At 31.7% G+C, this 12,283-nt stretch overlaps 1 protein-coding gene across 3 annotated transcripts in view; it reads right to left on the bottom strand.

Moving 5' to 3' along the window:
* The window catches only part of KIFAP3 (kinesin associated protein 3), a 178,687-nt gene that overhangs the window by 18,683 nt on the left and 147,721 nt on the right, over positions 1–12,283 (bottom strand). For all 3 annotated transcript variants that reach the window (XM_080823969.1, XM_080823971.1, XM_080823970.1), the window contains exon 19: positions 10,973–11,072. In XM_080823969.1, the coding sequence (XP_080680095.1) occupies positions 10,973–11,072 (100 nt within the window). The remainder of the gene's footprint in view (positions 1–10,972; positions 11,073–12,283) is intronic.

Raw genomic sequence — 12,283 nt, 5'->3', positions numbered from 1 at the left:
TTTCAGTATTTTTCATGATTGTTTTTATGACAGTGATCTAAATCAATGAATGGGTACTATGCACTATTGATTTATCCCAACATTTTTACTTTTATGAGAGTAGAAATGCCTTACTTTGTGAAAACAGATGGCTATTAACAGTAACTGTGACTTCAATGGTGAGAAACTAAAGGCAGCTTGCTTTTTTTTATATATAATTTATTCTATAATATATCATATTTATATATTTAAATATGATCTATATAATCATGTAATATTAAGAGAGCATATTTGTCAATGGTTATAATTTAAAATGGCCTCTAAGTGTGAATTTCTTGAAAGGGAAGTTAAATTTCTGTTGCCAACTACAAAACAAGACAGAAGAAAAGATTAAAGGTGTGAGTGAAATAAAGTTAATAACATATAGTAACTGAGTCAAATAATGCCTCAACTGAGATTCCACTGTAGCCAAAAGAGAAAGTAAAAAAAAATAAGATTTTAATGTACTTCAGTACGCAGATATATATATTTAATAATGTATTAAATTCAGCTTGCTTATTGTGATTTTGAATTTCCATTGGTTTATTCAACAGATATTTATAATACTACTAAGTATGACCCATTTGATTAAGATAGTTCAGTGGATTCTTATAAAAATGTTTTTACTTTAAGAACAGCTCTAACAATAAATTCCATTAAATACTAAAGAGTCTTCTCTACAATCAAAAGTGAAAAATAATGTTTTGACTTACTAAACAAACACATTAGGTACAAATTTATGTTGAAATGGAACATACAACATAATCAAAGTAGTAACAAATCAGCTTATTTTATAAGAAGAGAAAGGAAGGCTTGGTCTTTCCAAAGCATTGAAGGGGACCCTATCTGAACCTCAATGGTGGTGTACGTGCACGTGCACCCGCCTCTTCACTCCTCCTCCTCAACACACGCACGTTTATTAACTTTCTAAATCTTTCTCCCAGGTTTGGCTTTGCAACCCCTTACTTGATAAAGTAGGTCACTTAAAAAGGAAGAAAGCCCAATAAAATGAATTACAAAGACAACAAGATTAAATTGATTGCACTGTTTTCATACATTGTAGCTAAAATTTTGCAAATATGCAGTTGGCTGTGGTTTGGCATTTAACAGCATGCCATCAGTGAGGAGGAGGAAATTTTATTCTCATTAACTGTTGCAGATTTACTGCAGTGAAAAGGGCTATGTAACCCGAGATGTGACAGTACAGAAAGATCAAAGCCATGCACTGGAAACTAAATAAACCCTCTGGCTACTTCCTGCAAGGAAAATTCACTCTGGCAATGTAAAACAGAGCCCAGTTAAAAACTACTCTCCGTTTTATGAGCTGTCATAGCAGCTCAAGTGGTTTGGACCGACTGAGTTTAGAACATTATATTTCCTTGTTTTTGTCTTAGATACTTCTGTAAGCAGTTTTATAGATTTTTTTTTTAACACAATAACAAAAAAAAAATTAAAAAAAGGAACTCTTTTGGTTGAAACTGAGACGGTAACCACTAAACTTATTAAAGCAGGCAGGTCTTCATTTGCACATTCTTTTCTCATTTACTACAGTTTAATATTTTGCTCTTAGACTTATTTGGCAATTATACATATACTTTAATAATTCATCTGCAGTCTATACAATTCCTATTCAAAATAAGTGCAAATCAGTTTACAGAACCCATATGGCTCATATATGAAGGGTAAGCTATTTGTAATAGCACATCTGGAAGGACTACGGGCAATATGGGAAATATGGGAATTAATTAGTATTATATTTAAAAACCTACAGGGTCTAGACTGCATGTTCTTTACAACAAATAAGAAAAAAATATTTGGTTTAACATTTCTAATATAAGGAATTTGTAACAATTGTTCACGAATACTTAAATCACATTGTTAAATCAATCAAATCACAGATGAGCTACAACAAGTCAACTTTAGATTAGAAAATATCTCTGAGTTTAGGAGTAAGCTCACTATCACTGAATCCAGATTTACAGGAAATAAGAGATAACATACCGCGTTTTCCTCTCATTTTTTTTGGAGAGGGTGGTGGTGTTTATCAAATTGCTTATAATTTTGTTATTTTGATTAGAATGTCATTAAGCAAGCCTTTATAATGGTAATTACATCCCATTCCTTTAAAAAAGAAACTTTTTTTTTTTTAAACTAAGAGCATGTCACAAAAGCAGTTCTATGTGCTGATGGACTTTCTACTTTCTTTCCACTTAAATTTACAACTAATTTTTATATAACTCTAGAGTCAACAAAAATGTGATTAATACATATAAAAAATGTATAAACTTTAACACTAGATAATCACTCTTAAAAGGTGGTGATATAATTAACTTCCCAGTCATGACTGCATTAACTCCCATGTCATTTCTTCTAGTACAAAGCTACACCATAATTGATGTGTTAACATTTTTATAGGATGTAGTCATAGTCAGATTACTTTTTTTTTAATTTATAGACTCAGTTATGCTGAATTTCATCTAAATAAAAGTCCTAATAAAGTGACAATAAATTCGGGTGTCTTTGGGAGCATCTTTGTACTTTATATACAGCTAACATGTATGCCCCTAAAACTCTGCCCTGCACCAGACTGAAAATTACCAGAAACTTAACGAGGGTAGTTTTGTTGCCAACTTCTCTTGCTTCTAAATTTCCAAAGGAAAGTAAATCACTTAAAATATTTTTCCAAGTCAGGAGTATAATTTCTCTAGGATAAAACATCTTCCCAAGTTTCCAGGATTCTAAGCCTCGAATTTTGGCTTGTATTACAGTAACATTTACAATTTGCTAATGCTGATGTGTGATAATCTAATAAAATCTGGCCTTAAAAGTTATGGGCCCAATTTACTAATAAAACCTAATTCAATTCTCCTTGGGAAATGCAAATCATTAGTGTCCAAGTAGCAGAACCAAATTTCCTTGCCTTTGTTAAAGGCTAGAAAGAAGCTGTCTCTATAAAATGTCTGAATAAATAAGACAAGTAATACTAATATCTGAGGATTTGTGTATAGGCATAAAACAACAGCATCATGTACCTAAACATTTACATTGGTTAATTGGCTAAATAAATGATTTGCATGAGATATTAACCTTCATAGACTGAGATTATTTTACTCATTTCATTCTCCTTTTTTATAGGACTAGATTATTCTGTGGAGAACCTAATGAACTAAGTACCTAAGACAATTTAACAGTAGTGAATTAATCAGTTAATGTGTTAATACATTTTTAACAACTTGCCTCCAAGCAATCTGAAGCACCAATTTGTAATAAACAATGTCAAATGAATTAAAGTAGGTAAACAACGTCATGCTGCATAACAAAGACTACATATCTTACTCTGCATTTTAGTAGCATTTACTCTAAGATACGCTAAAGCACAGTTCACTGTCAGACTAATAAATCTGCTTGCCTTTTGGAGGTCATAACGGTGTAACAGTAAAGGCTTCCTTACTAGCTATCTGGTTTTGGACTAGTTCCTTAAAAATCTCTAAGTCTTCCTTTCTACATTTGTTAAAGTAGGGATGATACTACTCTTTCCCTCACACACTATTGACGATTAAATGAAGTACACGAGGATGTAAATGCTAACCAAATGCAAGTTATTAGTCTTTGTATACTTTGACTTAGACCAAAAAAAGCAAAACAAAAACAAAAACAAAAAACCTTAAATATCTTATTCCTTGAAACTTTTAGAAGGTTCCTCCTATGACAAGTCTCACAGTGTAAAAATCACTTACTTGCATTGGTTTAATTTTCTCCTCAGAACTGTGTTAGTCTCCTGTTTTTACCATACCACAAGTTTAAAAGTAAAATTTCATTACCTTAGATAAAATTTTACCCGTCACATGGTATTATTTCTTATAAGTGGTTTTATTGATTTTAAAAAATTTCACCATATATATTTTTTTAAGATTTTATTTATTTATTTGACAGACAGAGATCACAAGTAGGCAGAGAGGCAGGCAGAGAGGGGGAGGGGGAAGCAGGCTTCCCGCTGAGCAGAGAGCCCCGATGATGTGGGGCTCCATCCCAGGACTCTGGGATCATGACCTGAGTGGAAGGCAGAGGCTTTAACCCACTGAGCCACCCAGGCACCCCTCACCATGTATTTCTGATTTGTTAATATTGGTGAAGGGAGGAAGAATTTAGAATTAATATTATTATATTATAATTATAGCACTAATTACTAGGCTTGAAATACATGTTTACATATATTAAGAACAATGCTATTTGGATAACAATACAATTATAATAAAAATTTGCACAGATCTAGGTATTTTTAGACCTAATCATATATCCTGAAACAGAGCAACTTTTCAAAGTAAATAGAATATTGTTGGTTACCCAACTCCATCAGCTTCTATACAGAAGTTCTACTCTAAGTGTTTTAATCATGACTTCACAAAATTGCATTTAAACTAAGAAGTAACTCTTGCAAATAACCCAAACTAGATACAGCCAAGAATAAATATTAGGGACCTATGCAAATGTGTATGCCAAGAACAGAGAGTCAATAAGATATACAATTGTGCCTTGCATATACAAAGCATCCAGTAAGTTTTTGTCTTTTAATATCATACATTCTTTAGTAATAGGCTTATCTTAAAATGAAAATATGTTTACATATTAAGATTAAATCAATGAATCTCTTGTCATAATGTTTTAATACATGCAAATGAATATAAATGGAATGACCAAATACTCCAAACATACTGCCGACTTTCATTATTAGAAATCAGAGATGTGGCAGTGCTATATTCACTTTGTGCTATCAAAACATTATGGGTGAATAACATTTTTTAAAAGAATTTTCAAAAAGGAAAAATCAAATGAAAAGATCCCTGTGATCAGTTTTTTAAAAAGTGGAGAGTTTAATGCAAAGTGACTACCTATTGTTAAATATATTTATTTTTACCTATTTTGGCCTTCATATTTATGTTCTTAAATCAGAACACTGGTATAATATAATCTGAATAAAATCATGTGGCATAAAAGCAGGTGCTAAAAATAACATTTACTCCACAATTAGATAAGGGTACACTACATTTACTACACTCAGTGACATACACTTTGACACATGACCACTTATTTTTTAATAGTTTACTTATCTAGTGTTATGTCTAATAACTTCATAAGGATAAGTCATTAGAAATGAAATTACAGAGCTATAGGAAGTGAGCAAGGTAAGGATCTTGTTTTCTATTACCAAATACATTCCACGAAGATTTTATCCATTTAAATTCCCACAGAGGTGTATCAGAGTACTTCTTTGCTCCTAGGGTGGGTATTAGTATTAAAGAAATTTTGGCACTTGATAGGTGAAAATGGAATCTGGCTGCTTTATTTTGCAACCATCATGTCTGAAAAAAATCACTAAAGTTGGGAGTTTTTTTTAAAGGCTTCTCATGAATTTTCTCCTCTTGGAAAAATCAATAGGAAAATAAATAAATAAAAAACTATAATAATTTTTTTAAAAGATCTTATTTATTTATTTGATACAGAGAGAAAGAGATGGTGAATAGGCAGAGAGGCAGGCAGAGAGGTGGGGGAAGCAGGCTCCCTGCTGAGCAGAGAGCCCGATGCGGGGCTCGATCCCAGGACTCTGAGATCATGACCTGAGCTGAAGGCAGAGGATTAACCCACTGAGCCACCCAGGCGCCCCTATAATAATTTTTGATAAAAGTTTAATAGCACACTAAATATAGCAGTATTTTAGTGAATGATTATCTGTAAAAGATTTCGTAAGTAATACCATACCAATTCATACCAATTCATTAGTTCCTAAAATGCTGCTGAACAAATGGCTGGTCTCAATGTCTATCAAAGGAACTATTTCTAGGAAGTTCTTTTCATTTTCTTTTGATCCTTCCATATAATTTCTATACTACTTACTCAGTAATGAAGGTCACTAAAACTTTATTAGAATAGAAGAGTATGGGTTATCAATTAAAATTGATATAGAACTTATCAAAGAGGAGATTTTATAGGCATATGTACATTCCTCTCAATATAAAAGAACTTCTTGACTTGCCAAATTAAGGGTTGTAAGAAAGACAATAATTTGATTTCTCCTTTGAATAACTGCTTTGAAATAGTCTCATAATACACAGTTCTAAGAATAATATGTAGTTCTGTAAACATTACACAATGGCATCTAGACAGAGTATGTAATTTTGAGGTTACTTTTTTCAAATGAAAAAACTGACTAAATAGCTGAATATAACTAAAGTGGCCTGAAAGCTAAAGAAATAAGTCTAATTTTGACATGTAGAATCCTTGTCTCAGGAAAAATTACACATTTAAAAATTTGGATAAAAGATTTTCTTTATATATTAATTTGTTAGTTCTACTCAAGATGATTTTAAAAAGTGTTACTACCATTTTGACTGTGATTTAAATGTTTGAAAAAATAAATTAGAAAGAATGGACGAAAAAGTGTGTATATATAATATATAATGTATACAATGGACAGAATAGTTAATGTCAAAGTATTCTCAGAAAGGGAAAGAAAGAGGAAAGCTATCTAAAACACACAGAAAATGAAAGTGTAAGAATCAGATGGCTCAGATAATGCAAACATCTATTTCATCTTTGACTCCAGTGAAATGGTCAGTAAATGACATCACTGTGCCAACCACAAAGAAGAACTCCAGGCCCTCTGAAAAATATTTTTGAAAGCCCCAAGGAAACCTAAGCAGTCTTTGCAATTTTTTTCCCAGTTTATGAAAATTGGATTCCTATAAAAGAAAAATGGACCATTTTTACTGCAACAAAAACTGATTTGTAAAAGCTGGAAGCAGTTTAAAAATACTCAACATGAGGTTCTTGTTAGTCTTGAAAAGTAAGAGTTACAATAAAAAAACGGTCCAAAAATATGGTGCGGATATATTGTATATAAGAGGAAAAAAAGCGAGTCCTACTCCTATTATTTTTAATTAGCTTTAATAGCAAGTTCCACTTTACTTTCTAACACCAATTCAGATTTTTTCGGGGGGGGGGGTTGGTGGGGAGGAGATTTACATCTAACCCTCTGGGATTGGCAACTCTATAGCTAATGCCTTGGAGCTCTAATGTATTTTGCATCACCTCTAAATGTCGGGAAATTCTGGCGCCAAGAGGTTCAAACTGATAGTGACACATGTCTAAAACCCAGGATTTGCTGTCCAACTGCCAGTATCTATTTTATCAAACATCCAGTCTCTCCTGCAGAATAGGATAGATGAGTTTAACGATTTTCACTGTTTCCAATTAAACTGCCTTGGTTTATTGCAAAAGTGTAGGCATTCAGATTAAGAAGGATCCCCTGACTTAGATTTTTAAGAAAAAAATACCAATTTAAGCGGTTTAAACAATTCTCTGAATTTGGCTTAGTGTCCCCATTTTAACAGATTTGTCCTATTACTAAACTTTGTCATTTTAGGAATAAAGTGAAGAATTTTTCTTTGACCAATTAAAAAAAGCCCTCTTATCATACAAATTAGAAATTTATTTTTTACTTTTCAGGAACGTGGGATCATCTACTTTACGTGAATCCACTGGAACTAATATGTTAAAAAACTACAAGGACAGAGAAGCCATGAGTATTGGCTGGAGAGCATGCCACTTGGCACTGTCCTATCATTTCACATTCTCAAATCATTAAAAACAATAAATAAATATCTTTATTTAAAGATAAAAATTCACATTTATACATTAATTTTTAAAACATTCTTTAACTTGACAGTACTTATTTATCAAAGACATATGATAAAGAACAGGGAAAAATTTTTAAGTTATCTGGACAACTTCCCTGATTTAAAGGAAAAAAACCCTCAAAACAGGTAACATTTCTACTTTTTACAAGTATTTAAAGAACAGTGTTTTCAATATTCAGAATTCAATCAAGACATTATACTTAGAAATTTCATAGTGAACTCCAATTTTTCATGCTGCCCATGAAGTCTGCATATTCTCATCTTTCCAAAGGAGATGAAGAACAAGAGTCCAATACCCTCTGTTCACATTTCTCAAAAAATATTTCTATTTTGTTTAAAATATTCCTATTTTGTTAAAGTAAAAAGTTTCAATAGTAGTATTTTAAGGCAATGTTATTTGGTCTAATTGGCTTTAAATTTACCTATTGGATATCAGAAGCTAAAAGGTAGCCATTAGTTTAAAATTTCACATCTGGGACAGTATGCAGCAAAATGATCATGCCAAATATGTGAATAATTATGTAGCAATTTAAAATACTTAAATTTTTGCAGAATTAAAAAGTAAGCCAGAGTTAAGATCCATGGTTTGTTACTATCAAAGAGGAGCACAGAAATCCTATTAAAAGAGAATCCTAATTAACCAAAAATGACTGAATAAAAGAAAGAGTAAATGATTCCAGAGTAGGTCAATAAAACAAAATGTAGCAAAGAGCAACCATGAGTATTTGGCTATACTGTATACTTTCTCTGTATCTCTGCTGATACAATTTACAGTCCCTTGTTATTTGATCTATTACCTACAAAAAACTGAGGAAATTCGTTGTAAATTATTTCTTCTGGAAATAAAAAGAGAAAATGATACAGTTATGTGATTTAAGGCCTGAAAAATTACAAAAGACAAGAGATGAAAGACAAAACTTTCTCAGGGGAAGTTTTTTTTTTTTTTACAGGTCAAGCAATTCTCAAATCAAAATGATTATAATAAATAAGTATTTCACTCCTTTGATTTGAAAAAATAGTCTACAGTATGTTTTGTGGCTAATCCTTTAAGCCAACATTACTGTGATGTATCTTTTATGATGTAAAAGAAGCTACTGAAATACTTTTTTCCTTTCGAAGCAACTGAAAGTACAAGGTAAGAGGCTTTCCCAAAGTCTTTTTTTAAAAAAAGTTATTAACAGAACTGGGGAATAAAATCCTGAAACCTTTGGACACAATGTATAATTTACATTTTATTGGGTACCTATATTTCTTAAAACACTTTTACTGTTTTATAAAATGACCATTTTTGAAAACCAGAAATGAGAGTTTTTGCTGAATTGAGCTCATAAATTCACTGCTTTGAATATTCAATTTTAATGAAAGTGTTCAGGTTCTTAATCATGTAATTATATTAAAAAATGAAGGCAAGTCTTTCTGAAATTAGTAATGCATGATTAGTATTAGTCTGCTTTCTTTAGATTGGCAAGATCTGCAGGAGATAACAAAATAATGTTTTTGTTCACAGTGAAACATAAATGGCACAATAATTGATCTTGTAATGCTATCAGCAAAAATTTCAATATAAATAATTAGGATTATACACCCAAATCATTTCTTCCTTTTCCAATTATGTTTCAGAAAACATTTTTACAGTGAATTGTCACATGATGGAGTATAGTAGTTACAATGATTAAACAGAGCCTCTATTTAAATAATTATAGCTAATATAGACAGAAACATCAGAAGCAATCAAAACCCATATGCTTTCTGATATTTAACCATGTTTAACTTTTATGTCCTGAGGCAAGGAGTTTCTTACCATGACAATCCAGTACACCAATGAAACTATTTCCGAAGTGTTATTATTTATTTAAAGTCCACTAAAGAATCCTGAGTCCACTAAAGAATACGGAACTATATATGAGGTTATACTGCATTTCATGTACTACTCCTACGTTTTCAACATGCTTTTAAACTCTGGGTCACAACCATCAATGAACTCTGAAACCAATAGGCTGCAATCTGTATTTCAAAAATGAAACAGAATAGGATAAAACAATATGTATTTGTGCATTACAGGTAATAAGAATAATTACCATTTAACAAATTTTTTGTTTTACTTATATGTATGGATATGTATGTATGTAAACAAATATATAGCATATCTTTGTGCTTGCACTAGGTTGCAATATGAAACATGTTTCTTAATGTGAGTTGTGATTAAAAAAAAAGACAGAAACACTTAAAAGTCACTACTGTATGCTATATTTCCTTCCAAATTAGGCATCATTTTATATTAGAAAGAACCTAAGCTTTGGGGACATACAGACCAGAGTTCAAACTTTCTTCTCTCCCACCCTATTCATGTGAGTTGGTTATTTAAATTTAAATTGTTAGAGACTTGATTTCTTCATTTGTAAAATGGCTGCAATAATACTTGCTTTAAAACACTGCTGTGCAGGTGACAATAAATGAAGAATATTCATAAAATAGACTACAAGTGACAGATGATCAATATTGTTTACAATAATTATTGGATTAAAATAGCTTATTATAAGTGATCATTAAGAATTATAACGTATTGGTCACAATTTTTTTAAAGAAAAAAAGAGTCTGAAGGGCTACTAGTCTCCACCCATTCACCAAACCAGCGTAATGTGAAATTTCAACAGACTACATCGAAAATATTACACTCTAAGAATGATATGAAGAGGAAAATATTGTGCACACTTTCTGATAAAATTTTAAAAATCTATGACACCAGTAATGGAGTGGAATATCTGCTGGGAGAAACGTCATTATAATTGTAGAATGAGGCTGGCATGCCATATTTTTTTTTCCTTTAAATATTTTATTTGAATCCCATGCAGGGAAGAATAGTCTTCAATTGAATCAAAGTATCAACTTTTAAAAACAGTGATGTCTGAGTAATTATTAAAATACATGTATTGTGTTCCTATATTTTACTGGCTTTGGAAAGCACTTAGGAAACAATGTGAGTTCATTAATTTGGTTAAAAGAACTGTCTATTTCAATGGACAGCCTGTATTTTCCAAAGTGATGAAGCATTTTTTTTTCAGATCTGCAATCTTCATTTTTTAAATATAAAAACTGTGACTCCATAAGTTAATTTAATATCAAACAAGCATGTTCTTGAAAATGTTGAGGATTTTTTTCCTCTTTAATGAAAACAGAGAAATGGGGGAGTGAAGAGAATTCTAATTTTTCAAAAACAAGGGAAACACCACATATTAGATTTTTCTTGGAAGACTATTTACCTGCCAGGAAATGAATGCTGCCCAACTACATCTCCATTTTGAAGGTGATAATCATTGAAGAAGTCTGGACTTATGGCTCCTTCAGAGGCAATTAATCCATCTAGAAAGAAGAAAAATTGGTAACTAGTGAAACATATTGGTAGGGAATAAAAAGGAAATATGCTAAGAAGCAACACAACAGAAAATAATCTGTATATTTAATCTGGAAAGAGAAATGTTAGCATGATATGCTACTCTCTCTGGGACCAAGATAAGACAATACATACTTAAGCCTTCACAACAGCGCAGCAAAACAACTGAAGGCTTATCGAGCACCTACTATGTGGTAGCATTACACTAGCACAGAGATAAATAAGACAATCTCTGCCTCCAAGGGCCTTACAGTCTTGTATAAAAACAGAGAAAAGATAAGGGGTGAGGTGAAGTAGTATGTGATAGTAAGGATGGTCCCCGCTAAGAAACCAGGATGAACAAAGACAACGAGACAGTAAACAGCATGACGTGAGTAATTTCACACCCAGACATAATTAAGAAATTAGGTATTTCAAGTGAGTTAATTTCTAAGTAAGCACTGCTTGACACTTTCAGTGCCAACCTTAAAACACACACGCAAACTTGGGTTAGAAATGTTTGTAAGTATATTTTAAATTCTCTGTGTTTTTAAAAAGTATAATGAACATAATATATTACTCCTTGATGATTTAATCTTCATTCTAAGTTTTAATTACTTTTTGGTCATGCCCTGAGTTATTAGATTTATTGGACTACCTATGCTAATTTGTTCTACACCACTATGCTTTTGAGAAGTTCTTTTTCTTTGTTTATAAAGTACTCCTTTTTCTTTATCTAAGTATTTATTACTGCTTCCTGCTTATTTTAGAATGATACTACTTTCTTATCTACTCTAATCTAAGAAACCGGATAACCTATTATTGATAGAATTATGAATCAGTTAAGAAGAAGAAAAGAATTTGAGGCCAAAAGCTCTAAGTGATGGTTTCTGGGCTGACCGAGGCATAAAAGAAACGTATTTCAGTATGTGGCTTTTGTAATAATTACTTGGAAAGCTGGCAGGCCTCTCGAAGTTTCCTTTTCTGAAAGTATTCTGGGCTGTTAAGTGACCTATAGATAAATGTGGGCTAGGTCATACAACATTGTTTATAAAGTTGGCACAGTAAGCAAATTATTTAGTCACCAGATGGTCATTTACATCTACCATTTGCATAAAATACTCTGTTAGGTTCTAGGGGAACTACAAAAAGTCCCAATACATAATTTCTGTTTTCAAGAATTTTAGATTAAGTGAAACAT

The sequence above is a fragment of the Martes martes genome, assembly GCF_963455335.1.
Source record: "Martes martes genome assembly, chromosome: 15".
NCBI classification, from domain to species: Eukaryota; Metazoa; Chordata; class Mammalia; order Carnivora; family Mustelidae; genus Martes; species Martes martes.
The sequence above is the reverse complement of the archived record's forward strand: the minus strand, read 5'-3'. Positions and strand labels throughout refer to the sequence as shown.